The sequence below is a fragment of the Diorhabda carinulata genome, chromosome 4, assembly GCF_026250575.1.
Source record: "Diorhabda carinulata isolate Delta chromosome 4, icDioCari1.1, whole genome shotgun sequence".
Taxonomy (NCBI): domain Eukaryota; kingdom Metazoa; phylum Arthropoda; class Insecta; order Coleoptera; family Chrysomelidae; genus Diorhabda; species Diorhabda carinulata.
In genome coordinates, this window is record NC_079463.1 from 23,138,630 (window position 1) to 23,157,244 (window position 18,615).

The 18,615-nt window shown below is 33.6% G+C and overlaps 1 protein-coding gene across 1 annotated transcript; it reads left to right on the forward strand.

The window, feature by feature from the left end:
* The first annotated feature begins 855 nt into the window (after positions 1-855).
* LOC130892430 ((2R)-3-sulfolactate dehydrogenase (NADP(+))-like) lies at positions 856-18,175 on the forward strand. The gene is made up of 8 exons (XM_057797853.1): positions 856-985; positions 1,054-1,215; positions 1,267-1,455; positions 3,348-3,463; positions 8,270-8,368; positions 10,110-10,296; positions 16,285-16,442; positions 17,998-18,175. Exons 1-8 carry the CDS (start codon positions 910-912, stop codon positions 18,154-18,156), a joined length of 1,146 nt encoding a protein of 381 aa, XP_057653836.1. The 5' UTR covers positions 856-909; the 3' UTR covers positions 18,157-18,175.
* Positions 18,176-18,615: the final 440 nt, after the last annotated feature.

The window sequence follows — 18,615 nt, forward strand, 5'->3', positions numbered from 1 at the left end:
TCAATTGCGAAATAGACACACCACTTTTACAAGTTTTACACATTTACATACTATTTCAGAAATTGCAGCGAATACCGAAACAAAATGCAATACGCGAAATTTAAAGCGATGGGAACCTCCATGCTCATGCTATTCTGAAGTTTTTTTACCGAAGCTGATGTAAACGCCATTTCAGTTTGGGTGGTAAAACGGTTTCCACTAAACTTTTTTTTTTACTACGACCAGGATGAACATTTCCACTCGTACTTCCTTTCCGTCCACTCATTATGAAAAAAAAAAATAATTTGTAGTTGTTGCACTCTTCGAAATTCAACCAAGACTAAAATAACTTCGGTAAAATATTTAATAACTATTTAAATTTCTGTTTAATCCTGTAAAAACTTGTCTAAACTTGTATATATATATATATATATAAAAGGGGGGCCAGGTATAAAGTCGACGGTCCACAATAGGCCCGGACCCCAACTGCCCATTCAGCGCTCCGAACAGCTCTTTCTTCTACCTGCTGTATCTTTCAAACGACTTCGAATTTTCAAAAATCACTTTACTACCGTATTCTAGAAATTTTAAGAATTAAATTAATGAAAAAAAAAAACGATTTTTTGAATACATCACATGGTTTGAGCCGATTATGGTATTTCCGTTACATTACGTTTGCTATATACAAAGATGGTTCCATTTTTCGTAACAAAAGGCGTCGTATCATTAGAAATAAAAAACACAAAAAATCTATAGTATATATTCTCAATATTTAAAATGATTTGCATCGTTAAATTTGACTGTACCTAATATCGCAATCAGATTTCCTTCATTTTCATAGTATTTTTAAACACTGACAACGTACATAATGATAACATGTCATTTTATGACTATCATGGGTGACAAAATTTGTCAAATTCATATAAAGTCATGAAAAATCATCTATCATTCAAAATTATTAGTCAAGAAATCCCAAAAATTTTCAGAAGGACTAAATGTGACGGGGGTAAGTGTTTTACAAACTTTTATAATCATATACACTCATATTTGAATAAATCTTTTCGCAAAATTCAGGAAAGAAAAACGAAAAAGTTGCTCCATTATCCGAAATTCATAGATTTGTTGTGGATTGTCTCAGCTGCCTCAATGTTGCAAAAGAAAAATCTACAGTATTTGCAGACTCTTTAGTAGCATCTGATTACAAAGGAGTGTACAGCCATGGTTTGAACAGATTAGGTAATTATATTAACTCATGATCATGCAATGTATCTAAATTTAAATTTATAGAAGCGTATATAAAAGATATAAGAGAGAAAGCGTGCGATGCAAACGCAGATCCAACCATATTAACGGAATGTGCTTCGATTGCTGCAGTATGTGGCAATAATGGTTTGGGCGCGGTTATAGGAACGTTTTGCATGGATATAGCTATTAAAAAAGCGAGGGAAACAGGAATAGGAATGGTTGTTACAAACGGTGAGTTATTTATAAATACGCATAAAAGGCAAAAAACCTAAGCGCTATTTAAATTTTTGGCAATTTTACTAATACATGCTCTGATATGTTTCCAAAAAAACCTTAATAAAATTGGCATATATATAAATAAATATGTTTATGTTTCTAAATCTTCTTTATTTTAAGTCTCTTATGTTTCAAAATAAGTTTTTCTTATAATTTTTAAAAGATTGATAAAAAATTGACGTTCCGACTAATTTTACGTCTTTATCAAAAGATGATATCAGATCACCTTCATCATGAATATCAAAATGAGAATAGAATCAAACTAGAACTATCTTCTAATAAGAAAAATTAATTTTTCCTTAGTCCTTACTTGTGATGTTTGTCATTGTTGCTACCGTTGTAGTAAAAGCAGCTACTTGTGTGACGCTAATGATAGAGCTCGTGTGTTTTATTATGTAGATGGTTATTGTGCTACTTTGACATACGAATGATTGAACATTTTGAATTCCGTTCTCATGAATAACAATTCCAGACCCAATACTCTGGAAACAGCCGAGGAATTGTTGCAATTGTTCATCACTCAGCAAACAAGTAGGCTGTTTAGTCCAACGAAGTTTCATACAGTGTAGCGCATTTTGAAACCACCTCACACTCAGCTCAGTACTTGCATCGCGATTGTCCTATTAATAAAACAAAAAATTCATGAATCTTACTAAATTGTTTCCTATTAAACGGCCTTCTAGAATTTCACCAGATAACTTGAATGCTCTACTACTTTATTTTCGGGAAATATTCTTTTTTTTTTTCGAGTTGTGACAACATAATAAAGCTACATCCTTATGTGCAGATTACAGATCGAGAAGTCATCTTTCACCTTGTACACTGATGGTGGTTTTTGTGTGGTCTGTATTCAATAAGCGTTACTATTACTATTAAAAAACGTTTAGAGGGGTTTGGTTTTGACCAAACGTAAGAAACAGTCTGTCATATTATTCCTTTCTATTGTGGATGATTACGAGTTCTGGCTATTGATTTACGAGACTGGTTTTATTACAAAAATTATTCTACATTCAAATGTTCCCTTTAAATATACTCCCCTCCCCTCGCCACACACATTTCCATACGTTCTTTACATTAATCGAAGCAGTGCTGGAAGTCTTTTTGATGACCGCCTTTAGGATCTCTGCCGTTTTTTGCTTTACCGCACCATCCACTCAAATCGGGACCCATTTAAAGCAGATATTTTTCTAACCTTTCAAGGAAATCTGAACAGTCCCGTTGACGCAAGAGCTTTTGGTCAGAAGTCAGATATTTTGGCATCAACTTCTTATAGACTTTGGTCATGTGTAATTCTTCGAGTTAAATTTTTCTAACCGTTTATTGGCGTTTACAGCATCGGCAATCATCCGGATGCTTATTCGATGATCTGTACGCACAATTTGGTTGATTTTGGTCACTGTTTCCGGAGTTGAAACAGTCACAGGACGACCTGGGCGCTAGTCATCTTCAGTGCTCTCAAGACCCTCACTAAAGCGCCAAGACCACTCAAAAACACGCGCACGAGATAGAGAATTGTCCCCATACGTCTCTTGCAACAATTTATAGCACTCGGTTGGAGTTTTTTTCAATTTGAGATTGATACGTTGCTCCTGGTTTTCGTCAAACATGGTGAGAAAAAAACACGTGACGAAAACGTGTTTTGAGACGTGAATAGACAATATATCTAGATACCCAACGCACTACTTGTTTTCCATCCCACCCGTCTAGGGCACCATTTAGGCGCGCAGTCTCGTTATTTAATAGCCAGACCACTTACTTCATTACTCGACCTGTAAAAATTTTACGTTTACTCTCTTTCAAATACCATCAAGCGTTAATGCATAAAATGAAGCTCTTTAATTTATTAGGCTCGAATCATTTCGGAACAAATATGTTTTATACTGAAAAAGCTGTTCGGCAAGGATTGATTGGTATGGCTTTCACAAACACTTCTCCAGTCATGGTTCCTGCTGGCGCTAAGCAGGTGAGTATACCACAGTAATGGGCATAAACCAATTGTTTGTAATAAAAATAATAATGGATTGTAAAGTTTTTCGTTCTGATACTGAATGAAAAAATTTTTGGAAAATAAAATCAGTAACGTAGAAACAATACAAAATGGCATCATTTAATAAGTGATAGAGAGAACAAGACCAAAGGCCGAGTTTGATTGTTCATCAACATGAATTTAGATAAGAATTATATATAAAACTTATTTTACTATCAAAATTTTTAATGTAATAAGAATAAATAATCTCTAGTTTAATTCAGACGTTTAATCATTTGTCATACGAGGATGTATTGATATCTAGTTAGCCTAGACCATGCATGAAAAAAATATTCCGTTACCATAGCAACGAACAATAACTTGTTAGAGGTGTCAGTGTGAAATTTGACGTCAAAAAAGTAAACCAGAGTTACGCAATAAATTAAAAGAAAGATGTCCACCAAATTTGTGTAAATCGAAAAATTGGATCAATGTCCTTCGTATGCGACAGTGAAAAATTGGACAAGCTTCAAAAGAGGTAAATTTTCCATTGAAGATGGTGACCGATCGAGAAAGCCAGTTTCTGTGTCAGTCCCCGAAAATATCGATGCAGTTCATGACATGATTTTATCAGACCGTCGAAACCGTCGCTAAAACGGATATATAAAGCACTGAATATTTCTTATGAACGCCTTCATCATATGGTTCAGGTCAACTTGGACATGAGAAAAATTTCCTCAAAATGGGTCCCCAAATATTTGAATGTTGACCAAAAGCGTGTAAGGGTAGAAGCATCGCGTTTGATCTGTGCTTGATTTGAAAACGATGTAGACTTCTTAAGCCGAATTTTTACTATGGATGAGACTTGGGTACATTTCTACGATCCAGAAACAAAGCAACAATCGATGGATTATCGACACTCTGGTTCTCCAAGACCTAAGAGGTCCAAAAATCTGCTGGAAAAGTTCTTGCTTCAATTTTTTGGAATTGCCATGGAGTAATCATGATTGATTTTTTGGATAAGAGTAGAACAATAACTGGAGATTACTATTCGACATTACTGACCACTCTACGGGAAAAAACTAACGAGAAAAGACGAGGAAAGCTATCCAAAGATGTTTTATTTTTGCAGGACAACGCCCGTGCACACAAATGTTTGAATTACTTGAACACCCTCCCCCATTCCCCAGATTTGGCTCCGTCCGACTATCATCTCTTTTCTCAACTGAAAAAAGTTTAAAAGGTCGTAAATTTTCTTCCAACGAGGAGGTAATAAAAGCTGTGGAGGTCTGGTTTACAGAGCAAAGAGAAATATTTTTTTAAAGGTCTAAAGACGTTGCAGGTTCGCTTTAAAGAATGTATCCAATTAAGAGGAGAATATGTTGAGTAATAAAATATTTTGACATTGAAATTTTGTTTGGTTTTATAGTAGGCAAAGAATTTTTCGATATATCCTCGTATAAGTGGTGTTTGCCAGGAACATTGGAATCAATTATTTTGGCAAAAAACAGCATCAGAATCCTCCTTTCGAAGGAAATTTTCGAGTTCTCATCATATTCGGATTTAAAAGTTTCATATTGTAGTACGATTTGATGTAATTGATTGAAATAGTTCTATTTAACATTTCTTACTCTGAATCATAGAAGGTTAGATTAGAAAAGGAGTGATTGAATTTTTCCTACATCAATTATTTTCGTTTCATTCCTCTCATCGCATACCTTCTTCTGTTCTGACATGCAAGTATAAATATTAATCATTTTTGTCTTCTATTATAATCGCTTTAATAAGTTTAAAATATGAAAATGGATCTTGAACAACACAATTAACTCTATAGTGCGCATTGTAGAAAATGTGATACACCATTCTTTTATATAACCTAATTTGAGTCTGACCCATATAATCTCTATAGCAGGTTTGATAAAACCTTATGTACGACACCGTACGCGTCTTTTGTTGGCGCGTAAAATTCATTACTTTGTTGCTGCCTGTACATGCATGTAGAATGTAACCTCATTCTATTTTTCTTGTTTTTTGTTAGTTATTGTTTCATTTTTGTGTTTTTACTGGTTAAATTTTAACTAGATTGTGAGTAAAATAAACGTGTTATATAAGGTGTAATCTTGAATTGATAATTTTTTATGAATCACGTCATTTTTTTGGTTGAATCAGATCTGCAACATAGCGTTTGTTGCAGGGTAAAGATGGACAAAAAGAAGTCATTATCTGAACGTGAACTAGAGGAAATTGCAGCGAATTTTTGAAACTGTGACGACGACTTGGATGTCAGCGAATCTGAAGTATGCCTGGAAAGTGAATTTCGAGAACAAAATGTCAATTACTTGGACATTGATGATATTGATATAGAAAACCTACCTTTAGATTTTGAGGATTGGATTATTGGTAATAACAAGCCTACTGACCAACAAAGGGATACTGTTCCAGAGAATTATATTACTAGTATAGTGTCAGTTACTGCACAGTGTAAGAATGTGGTATGGAAGAAGATAAATCTAGTTATCGATGAAACTGCAAACGCGTTCAAGAAACACACTACCCTTTTTAAGTCCATACTGGATTTACCTTATGCTTTTTTCAAACATTTTTTTGATGATGAACTCATTCAGAAAATAGTGTATGGTTCCAATAATTATGCAACTGAAAAAAATCGAAACAAACCTTCTGGCCCGACTGAAATCGATATAAATCAATACTAGTTATTGGACTAATTCCTTGGGTTATCCTCTAATAATTTCAATGACAATGCTAATTTAGATCAAAATAATGCAGAACGAAATCGCCTACATAAATTACGCCCTGTCATTGACTACCGGAATAAAAAATTCCAAAGTATTCCATTAGAAGAAAAACTTTGATTGGATGAACAGATATGCGCTTCTAAAGCCAGACATTATATGAAATAATATATGCTTACTAACCCCAAAAATTGGGCTATAAAATTTTTGTTTTTTGTGGAGCTAGTGCATATTCATATAGCTTTGAAATTTATACTGGTACAGAAAATGATAAAAAACATCACCGTTCAGAAGAGCCTGATCTAGGTGCAAGTCCCAACGTGGTCGTTAGGTTGACCAGAATTGTCCCACATGCACAAAACTTTGACAAATACTATAAGTCTCTGCCTTCACTACACTATCTCGCTAGGCAATGAATATAATCGCTAGGTACTGATAGACGTAATCGTATTCCAAACTGCAAATTACATTCGGATGAGACTGCAAAAATTTGGACAGTGGGACATCTGTTGAATATGTTTGTGATCTTGAAGGTGTGGAAATATCATCCGTTTCCTGGAAATATATCCAAAGTGTAGCATCAACTTATTCTGAAGAGTTACCAAAAGGAAAAATTGATCGATATAATAGAAAAGCAAAGCAACATTTGAACATTGATTGTCCCAGTGTAGTTCAAGACTATAACCTCCAAATTGGGGGTGTTGATCTTATGGAAAGCCTCATTGGTCGTTGAAAAATCAAAATAAAATGTGAAAAGTGGTATCTGAGGTTGTTCTACCATCTTCTTGAAAGGACAGTTATAAATTCCTGGCTGCTTTACCGAAGATGCTTTGCACAAAAAGGAGTTCAAAAATATGAAACTTGCAGATTTGTGGGATAAGATGGTATATTGTTTATGTAATTTTAACCGTATAGTGTAAAGAGGTAGGTCATTAGATTTCGAAAAAGAAATACAGGAAAAAAAAAGAGAAAAGGTCAGCAACAACATCCCACGTTACTCCAAAAGACGTAAGGCTGGATGACCAATCACATTGGCCATTGTACAGAAAGGAAAGGCAGAGATGCAAGCTTCCCAAACGTGCTTCTTTTTCGTATATACAATATTCCAAATGCTGATCACATTTTTGTCTCAATAAAAACAATAATTGCTTTCGGAAGTTCTACAATACTTAGTTTTATATGTGTCCTATTACTTTTTTGTTTGTATCCGCTATGTATCATATCTGGTACAACTAATTTTTTTTAAATACACTTTTTTAATAAACCTAGAATTCATTTACTATTTCTGCTCGTTAAATCGTCCGTCAAAGCACCAGAAAACATATTTTTCAGTTCACTAGACAAAATTGCGCACTATAGGGTTAATATTAAACATTATTTGAAGAGCAATTTAAAAGTGAAAGTAAAGGACAAGGAACGATTGGGTTGGCCTAAGATCTCAAAAATAAAAAAGCCCAAAAACTGTACAAACTTTTCTGGTATTGTCAAGAATTTGAAAACCCGTACCATATCAGCAAGAAGTTTTCAGTAAACCCAACTGCTTTCCTGGTTCCAGTTTTATAAAACATGAGTCAAGATGTGACGGTTTAAAATTTGTAAAGCAGTTGTCTGCTTCTTGGCTGGAGTGACGGGTCTTCAATTATAAAGAGATAAGATGCTTTTGGGTTTTTAGTAACAATATGGACATTGTGGAGGTAACGATTGGCATTACAATGGATTTATAAACGTGTCTCCAATTTCTATATCCATATCCATGGATATGATTTGTCTATATCATTAAAACAGTTGTGCTTATGAATAAACATCTCGAATACATCAACAATCTGTTTTGAAAGAGGCTTTGGAGTTTATTTTGTATTAATATTAGTATTCTTGATCTAATTCTGACTATCAAGTATCAATTATGTAGTTTAAAATAACATATTGATAGTAAATAAATAACTACAATAAAATTTTCAATCATAGTCTATTTCTTACCAGGATTGATATCGTTTTAAAATTAATTAAGGACCCAAACAAATATACTTATATTTAAGTATGTAATTTCTAGGTATGTTTAGGAACGAACCCCATATCTATAGCCGCCCCAGCTGAATGTGGAGATTCTCTAGTGGTTGATATGGCAACTACAGCAGTCTCAGTGGGAAAGGTAAAATGTTTAGTAATTTCCATCATATACCAAGTAATTTAGATCTCGTTTCATTACATCAAAATTGTACTGGCAACAGTCGATCAAACTGATTTTCCCCTTTTGTCTTTCTGATTATTTATACGATTTCTATTTGTAGGGTGAAACACTTACATTCTTAATTTATTTAAATATTTTACAATACACTTAACTGATTTATATAATTCACTTATTACTATCACTTAATGAAATGAAATAATTTATTTAAATTACTTTCTATTGCGATCTGTTCACTATGAATATTTTTTATAAATTGAACTAAATCGCACTACACAAACTCCTTATATGCCTCAATATAATTATAAAAACTTCTAGAAAATAAAGAAACAAACAAATAAGTGAATAAAACACCTGCTATAATAAGAAGTTATATAAAAAGCAAACATCAGACGCGTGAGCCCGATTTTAGAATACTTGGTATATCAATCGCATATCAAAGGTTAAAAGCCGAATCTTAGAATTCCATAATAGCCGGAGAGGGCCGCCTTAAGGACCCATTTTGCGAACTTGTTCGTAACATTACCCCACCTTACATAGAAGTTCCTACTTTAACTCATGGATAGCCGAGACTGGATGTTGAAATCGACAACTGGACCCATTCCTGCCCTTTCCGGTCATATAGAAACAACAGGGCACCGTCTTCACCAAGTACTGATGGTGGGGTGGATAGCTGCAAATTAATATGAGATCCAGTATCTAGGAATATCACATCTGCCATGTTGCGGAGGCTTTGAAGCGATTCCCATACATCTGGGTAGGTAAATTGATATCGAAACTTCTTCCGGAAGATGGTTGCTAATCCTCGTACCAGAGATGTTGCAGACCAGTGAATAATTTTCCGGCAAAGTGAAAAAATCTTGTTCTGTAGTGACTACTAGCTTTACCGGTACCTCAGTACGCACCCATATATTCTTCGAAAGCAGGGCCAGGCTCTTCTCACAATTGATTCACTCCTTCCTGTAGGTCGTGGTCAACAAGAAGGCGAAAAAAATTTCTTTGCAGACCAGTTTTATATCTATTTATAGGGCTAATCCTGGGAAATTGAAAACTCATACTCACATTCGAAAATTAATTAGTCTAAAGATTTTCAATTTGTTTCCTAATTTTATTCAAAAATATACGTTACACACTTCAAGTACATCATTTTGTTATTTGTTAAGACTGAATAGGTCTGATTAGGCTGTAAGCAAATGACAACCTAGAGTTCCTAAATAGAAATTTTGACTTCACGGTAAAGTTAAAATTTTAAAGTACTTAAAAAATCATTATTTTATTGATATAGATTAAGAAACTAAATGTGATTGTTCATAGGTAGAATAAAAACTGTTAACTCAAATTACCAAGTCACAAGAGTTCCCTATAAAAAAGTCATTTTGCTTTGGAAAAAAGTTAAAAAATGTTTTCCTGATTTTTTGAGTTATCAAATTGATAGTGGAAAATGAATGTGGTAATTGGACTGATGTATTGTTCTATAGAAAATATAATTGTTTTCTTGATTCTGAATCATTTTTTTTAAGAAATCCTCAGATGGGTCGGATCCGACCCCTCCTTACTATTTAAGATGATACACCCTACCTTACCGTTAGAGGAATTGTACCGTTTTTGTTCAAATATGTTAAAAATCTGATTGTTCTGTTTAGTGGGAAAGCTAAAATATAGTTAATTTCAAAATTCGATGATCAGATCATATTCATATGTTTAGATTGAAATGCACCGACGAAAAAAACAGAAAATACCTCCTACCTGGGCTCTAGATGAACACGGCAAACCAACAACGGATCCAGAAGTTGCTATGAAAAATCGAAGGTTGATGCCACTTGGTGGTGACGTCAGTTACAAAGGGACCGCCTTTGCACTTATGACGGAGTGTCTTAGTAGTATAATTGCAGGTATTTAATGATTTAATTTTACTGTTGCTATTATCGTCGACGGCAGACGCTATACTGCAGCTCAATATCCCAAATATATGCGAAACATCTAAATTTTCTAAATTCAATCCCCGACCATTATAAGCACATTGTTTTAACCTCTTTGGAATTAGGAAATACGAAGTGAATGTGCTGTCAAAAAAATAATGAAAATCGATCTCAAGCTTATGATTTTGATTTTTCCCGATTTTTCAATTTCGGTAATTATCAATGAGATATAATCTGATTTAATTAATTTCTGATTCTTACAACTTCAAATTAAGATTACATTGGTTATAACCGGATTTATTATGAGACGAAATTAGAATCATATTTAAAGTGGATATTTGGATTATTTCACCTCTCGATTACATTATTGCTTGTTAAAAAAAACCTCAAAATTCCTATAAAAAAGACCACAGATTTATACCTTCATACACCTTCATTTATTTTCCACATTGTTCGACAAAATCTGCAAATAAAACACAGGCCAACGATGAAAAAACTTTTTTACTGAAAATACCTTGTTCTTATGTTTTTTAGGTTGCTGAATCCAAACATGATGTTTAAAAAGGTGTAACACCCACCATTTATTCACATTTTATAGTTACATTTACGAAATCAAACAACATTTTTAGAATATAACAGCTTTTTTATAGTTGAAATAAAATTGAAAAAAGAGGTCTAATGAACCAAGACCGACTCCTTACCTATCTAGGGGTATTTAATGAACGAAGATGATGTTGGTAGTACTGCTGAAACACATGCTAAACAGCTGATGTTTAGTTTAGTTTCAACCTAACCTCAGTTTCATGTTTCCTGTATGTACATGTGCTCAGTGCAATGCCTAACTGCGGTTGTAAAAACTGCTGACAATTTTTGTCAGCAATATTTGTGGTGAATTTGTTATTAAAAAACACCAAAGAAACATTACAGACTCTGTAAAAAAGGTTTATCTAGCATACTTTGGAACTAAACTTGGAGATCGGGATAAATCTTGGGCGCCGCATAAGATTTGTTATGTATGTATTGAAGACCTTGGAAAATGGACAAAAAAAGAGAAAAAACACTTCAAATTTGCTGTTTCTATGATATGGAGGGAACCAAGAAATCATTCCGATGACTGTTACTTTTGCAGTGTTGATATTACTGGTCATAACTCTAAGAACAAGAAGGGAATAAGCTACCATAACCTTTCGTCCGCTATCCGACCAGTAGGGCACGGTATAAATTTGCCGATCCCTGAACCACCAGAGGACTTAAATTCTATTGTAACAGAAGAATTTTCTGATGTACAGTCGGAGTTAGATGAACACGATGAAGAATTTCAATGTTACAGAAAATGTAGAGCCTAAATTGTTTACTCAGGTCGAGCTTAACGACTTAGTTAGGGATCTGGGCTTAACGAAAGAAAAAGATGAACTGTTTGGCTGTAGACTAAAAGAAAAGAACTTGTTGGCGGCTGGAACTAGCATTCATGTGTATATCCTCCAAAAATAGTTTGAGTGATGTTTTACTACACAACAGTGTTAAGTAAAATAGATTATTCTGCACATGGTTGGATGTTATGTGGTGATTTGAAAGTAACGTGCATGCTTCTTAGTTAGCAAGGTGGTTTTAGCAAGTTCCATGTTTCCTGTGTGAATGGGACGGTAGAGCTAGGAATTTACATTAGTCCAAAAAGAACTGGCCTGCTAGAGAGTCTTTAATGCCTGGCGAAAACCTTGTATACCCAAAAAACGTGCTCCTACTACATATTAAGTTAGGCCTCATAAAACAGTTTGTAAAGACTTTGCCTAAAGACGGGCCTTGTTTCAAATATCTCTGTCACAAATTTCCACACCTTTCAGAAGCTAAATTGAAAGAAGGCGTCTTTACCGGACCTGATATTAGAAAAATGATGTTTGACGTTAACTTCGAATCCACAATGACCTCAAATGAAAAAGAAGCATGGGTATCTTTGAAGCAAGTAGCCACCAAGTTTTTGGGAAATTGAAAAGACTCAGAATATAAGTTTATTATTGCCAACTTGCTAAAAAAGTTTGAAGAGTTAGGATGTTCACTTTTTGAACAGCCACCTCGATTACTTCCCGGACAATTTAGGAAATGTTAGTGAGGAGCAAGGTGTGCGAATGTTAAAGTGATGGGAAAACGTTCCAGGGCCGCTGGAACGTCAACATGATGGGTGATTACTGAATCGTAGAAAAAGTTACAAAAGAAGTTTCAAAGAAAAAAGGGAAAGAAAATACAGACAAATTCCAGTTGTCAAGTAAACTCTGTATTATCACATTACATTACTATACAGTGAATACAAACCATTTTTATGATGTAACATAGTGTTTCATTAATATCCCTATATACCGTAGAGGGGTATTAGATTATAATAAAATACATATTGCTTGGAAGCTATGGGTGATACAAAAAAACTAAGGCCAGATTTTGATCAGCACATAAAAATCTATGAAGTTTCCAAACAAAAGTTTTTTGTTGGCCTGTGTAATTTTTGAACAAACGTTCAACACCTACGCAACAGTCCATTGTTCGTTTATTTATATTTCCTGTCAGAAATTTATCGAAAGATGCTCAGAAGAAGCTCTTGATAAAGTAAAAGTCATTTTATAAAATATAAAGACAAAAAAATAGCCTTATGGTCAGTTTTAATCCCAGGACTTGTCTAGCTGAAGCGCTAACCGAGATTTGTTTTGTTTTTCAAGTCTTTCTTCAGATAAAAGGGTTAAGATATCTGCACAGTAAGAAACTTAACGATTTTGCTTGCAATAGTTTCGAATTGATTTCATTTGATATGAATAATTTTTTAAAGGAAGAATTTCTATCTGATTTTGTTTGTGAGTAGAACCTTGGTGAAAATGTTGACTTTTATTTTTTTAGATCCTTCTTTATCTTTGTGCATGTGCACCTTATTTGGAAAGTTTGCTCGATTCTTAAGGTGGGAAGTTGCCTAGCAATAGAATACCGTTTCCAATCACGCAATGCTGGATCTAATTTATTTGAAATGGAAAAAATGATTACAGGATCCCAAAATCTAGTGTGTCTATTTTCTAGATAAGTTATTTGTTATTGTATCAACCAATGACCTATAAGAAGAAGGATTGTTTGTCTTAATTTCAACTAAACTGAACATGTTTTTAAATGTTTATGCCGTAGTAATTTTTTATTATCAAAATGCTCACAGGCCTCAAAGGCCCTATGCAAAATATGAAATTTGGCAAAAGCGATAATCTCTGTGCAATTGTGAACTAGCGATAAGTAAAGATCTCTAGCCATGTTCCTTTTTCTGATTCTTCAAAATCAACACCCTCAATTTATAGCAATTACTCTTGAAGTTCATGGAAATCTGGCAATGACTCTGAATCAAGCTTTTGAATACCTAATTTCTAATTCCTCTAAATCTATATGTGAAACTGAATCTTGCAATTTCAATTTAACAATAAATCTGTATCAGCTCGATTTTATATTAGCTCTGTTTTCGATTGAAGTTTGTTGGTTACCCATGAATGCTTGTGTAAAGCTGTACTTGTATTTGCTAAGTGACCTTGAAACTGATAGATGTCTAGACAGTTTTTTCGAGAACCAAAACGGGTATTTGCTTCTTTGCAAATCTGTAATACACTCAAAACAAAAACAGTTGTTTGCTAGTTCTCGGTTCGCGTTAATTCACTCGAAAATTTTCTTTTGAAAGAACGAAAACCTTTGCTACAGAAAAGGGAACAAATCTTAACATAGATTAAAAATCATATTAAACAATTTCAACATCAGCATTGAACTTGCAAATGACCTCTTTAATGAAATAATTTGACGTTGACATCTCAGACCAATTATCTACCTATTACAATGACCTTCAGAAAATTCTTTGGTAATTAAAATTTTATGGGAAACGATTAGCAATATACTTTTAATATACTTTCAAACGCTATTATTAACAGAAAAATCTACTACTTATGTAACAAACATTTTTTAATAATTCTAATTTCAGTCCATCGTAATTTTGAAACTATGCGGTTTTGAATGTTATATTTGTGATATGATAATAATGAAAGAATGAATATATTTACCCATTGTACCATTTAAAAGATATGTTAATATGTTATTTACGACTTAAGCAGATTGCTTTGATAATAATTATGACCGACAAGATTGTCGTAACACAGGCGAGACCTTTATTTTTAAAATAGAAATACCCGTCCAATAATAGAAAAAATATTTATTAAGCACCAACACGTACCACTTTTCAATAGCTTAATTATCTCTGTTTATATTAGCAGGTAGGTAATTTTATAAAGTAGCGGTTAATATTGGTAAATTTTATGGCCGAAAAAATACCTAAACTGTATTATTCAAAATTATAAACATAAAATAACATTAAAAATTAGTATTCTGTTGAGTTTCATAGTGAGTGGTTCTCTGTTCATAGTGCAAAAAGTGATTTTAAAGACGTAAATGACGAGTCAAACTCACCGCAGTTGCAAAACTTCTCATGACAAATTTTGTTATATTTGTGGAGAATTTATGGTGAAATCGAAAGCCAGGCCATTTTCCGAAAATGTGAAAAAAGCCTATTTCAAATATTTTGGTACTTTAATTGAAGACCAAGACAAGCAGTGGCCCCCCACGCGTGCTGTGTTAGTTGTAGCGTGTCATTGGTGCAGTGGATGAATTCACATTAAACTTGGATTGATGAAAAACTTTGTTAAGGTTATGGATAAAGAGGTCAATGGATTCAAATACCTTAGAGAACTCTTTCCCCAGTTGAGTGATGCCAAATTGAAGGAAGGTATTTTTATTGGGCCACAAATAAGAAAATTGCTGGACGATGACAATTTTGCAAAAAAGCTCACCAGACAGGAACTTGGAGCATGGAAGGCATTTGTTAGTGTAGTGAAAGGATTTTTGGGCAACAATGTGGATCCAAATTACTAACAGTAAGTTGATGAATTTCTAGACGACTACAAATCCCTTGGTGCTCGATTGTCATTAAAAATTCATTTTTCTACGACCGTGCGTTTTAACCCACTTTCCCGCACGCATTTTAGTTTTGAAAGTGTCACTTTCCCGCACTAGTGCACTGTACTACAAATGACTTAAAACCGTTGCCGTCACCGTCATCTTTATGCGACCTGCAACCGATGCCATCTTCACCGACGTCATCTACCTTCCAGTTGAAACCAAATAACTCCACTGGGCCGGCAATTCTTACTAGTCTACAGAATACAACAAATTGTGTTTTCAATATTAATATTTATAATAATTAATAGTTTTTAGTTAAAATTTTGTATATTATTATGTTTGTTGGAATAAAATAATTTTTGAAAAATGGGTTGGTATACTTTTTTCTTATTAAAGTGATTTTTTTCAAAGATTTTGTTTTTAATAGATGTGAGGCATGTTTATTCGATGTAAACTATAATTACTGTCAATAGATACGATTTAAAAAATGTGAAATTATTTATTTATTAAAACATAAAAACCTTACGTCTTACAATTATTTTTTCATATTTTCGTATTTGTACCTATAGGTCCATATTATCACAATATGCTATTCATTCATGTGTTACTACAAAAATTTTTTTTATCGACCAGTGTAATGAAAGAATGAATATATTTACCCAGGATACCATTTAAAAGATATGTTAATAAGTTATTTTGGAGTAACGGTGCACCCCGTATGATTCTCAACGACTTATGCAGATTAATTATAAAAGAAATTTTTTTCTGGAAACCCAACAGAAATCGAAATTAGTTACTTCATGAATATTTCACTGTATATACAAACAGAAAAAGAAATCCGTTGAGAATTTAATTTCAATAGACTTTTGAAACAAAATTGGTACTGTACAATTTAACACTAACTTTTCAAAATATCACTGCGAACCTTTGAAATTATTTAAATAGAATGCGATAAATTTACTATTGTTACATTCAAAACTCTTAATGTTGTGATATTGTTTATAGACGCTGCTTACGGACCGAATGTGAGACTATGGGGCATAAAATCAACCGAACCTGCAAACTTAGGACATGGCTTCATAGCAATAGATCCTGATAAATTCCTACCTGGTTTTAAAAAACGTTTGAGTGACTTGTTGAACTTCATCCGACACATGGAACCGGTAATATCATTTACGTTTGTTATCTCATGTAAAGTTTTTTCCAAAAGTGTCCAGCTAATTCTCATATCTCTTGCTGCTACACTTCTTCATCTGGTGAATGACATCCTTCAAAGTAGTTCCAATCTGATATTTTTACATTTCGATCATACTTTTAGTCTCCGATGTTTAATACATAGTTATTTGACAACTTAGAAGACATATTAAAAAGACTGCAATTTGGCATTTTGTTGCCACTTGTGTTGTCAAGTTAGAAAATATGTATTTTGAATTTATATATATTAAACAACAATTATTATTAGTGTTAAATTTTCAACTCAAAACTGGGAAATGTGACTAGATTATTACAGTTGCACTAATTGAGATCAGTTGTGTAAATGTTTTACGCTATCACTTGGATATAACGACGCGTACAGTTTGGCAAATACAGGAGTGAATGTGGAGAAACGTACGAGAGGCACGAAGTTAAAATTAGAAAGTATTCGGATGACAAAGAGGGTAATATGGGCTTGGTGAATTAGTACGTTAAATAATGAACGTAGGTACCCACGCAGTGCTGTTCAGTGTCTAACAGACACAATAGAAATGACAATAGTAGTCAAGAATACCTGCCTGAGGGACCGTACTAATCCCTACTACCATCATCTAGTAACGCGCATTGATGGCATGGCTATTTCACATTTAGGCCCGCCGCAAATTGAATCCAGCCCACATACAACACACGCGAGGGCCAGACCGACCCAACCCATGTCCACGTTTTTTAATAGTAACGCATATTTTGAACACAACTCACGCCCACGATTTGTATCCAAATCCCCATTAGTATACAAGATGACAGCGAGCCAGCAGCTTCTTCTCGATCCGGAATCTGAATCTAAGGATTACAAATAAAATCACTTACCATCAGTAAAATTTAATTCTTTTGCTATGTTCTCCCACAAATCATCCTTCAGTTTTGCTCTCATATAATCTTCATGAGTAGAATCATAGAGTACAGGAAAGGATCTCACAATTTTGATTAACCTTTCCATTTTTGAGCCAAAACAAAAACTGTTTGGTAATGGATGGTTTATTTAAAAGTAGCTACCCACGACCCACGAAACTGTGTTGCAAGTACAACTCGGTACCACGCCAACCAGGTTGGGTCGGAGCTGGCCGTGGGATGGGTTTAATATGCGCCACTCCATTTGAAACAACGTTCTACAAAATAATCCACGCGTGTGCTGGGTTCAATTTGCGGCGAGCCTTATTCCTGTATTTGTGTAGGTATTTTCAAGGTCATATAATAAGAGAATTGGACACTTTAACTAGGCAACTTCCTCTTAATATTCTATGTATCAATAACTTTCTAACCTATGAAGCTATACTCGTATTTTGGAGTTGTTTTCCTTATAGAGAATAAAAAATAAAAACATATTTTTTAGAAGAAACGAACAAATGAATAAATAATATTATTATGTAACAAATAAAGAATTTTAAAATTAATTTGAGTTTCCAACTATTTTATTCTGTAATATTCAAGACGTTAAAAAAATATTTAATACTTTATTATTTATAGGCTGATCCTAAGCATCCTTTGTTGATACCTGGAGATGCAGAACGAGCTAACATGAAAAGAACCGACCAATTAGGAGGTATTATTTATACACCTAGCCACTTAAAAATGCTAGAAAAACTGACCAAACAGTTTAATGTCAAACCAATTCAATTCAAATAGAACATTAGAATAAATCAAATTGATTTTTTTTATAAATTTTCATCCCTTTAAAAATATTAAAAAATAAATGATAAATCAAATGTTCAGTTTTCCTTTAGAAGTGATGACATACATCGTGAGGAAAAAACTTTTATTAATATTTTTCTTAAAATTTATATACAGAACTTCTCCGTGGCTTTCTTGGTTTTTTTCGACTATGCAGTGTTATGCTTCGTGTAGGTAAGTGGTGAATAGAGTCTGTAAAGTAGGGTTGTACATACGATTGTGAAATTTTCCGAATTATGACACAAAGTAGCTTAAAGTACCCGTGAAAGTTAAGGCTCTATTTTGTTCGTTTGAATCTAATACGTGTGTTATAAAACACGTGCAACATTAAAAATCCAAAATGCATTTTCATATTTCCATTTCCAATTCTTATAATCCAGGAATCAGCGGTTAATCATCGTCGATTGAACGGCA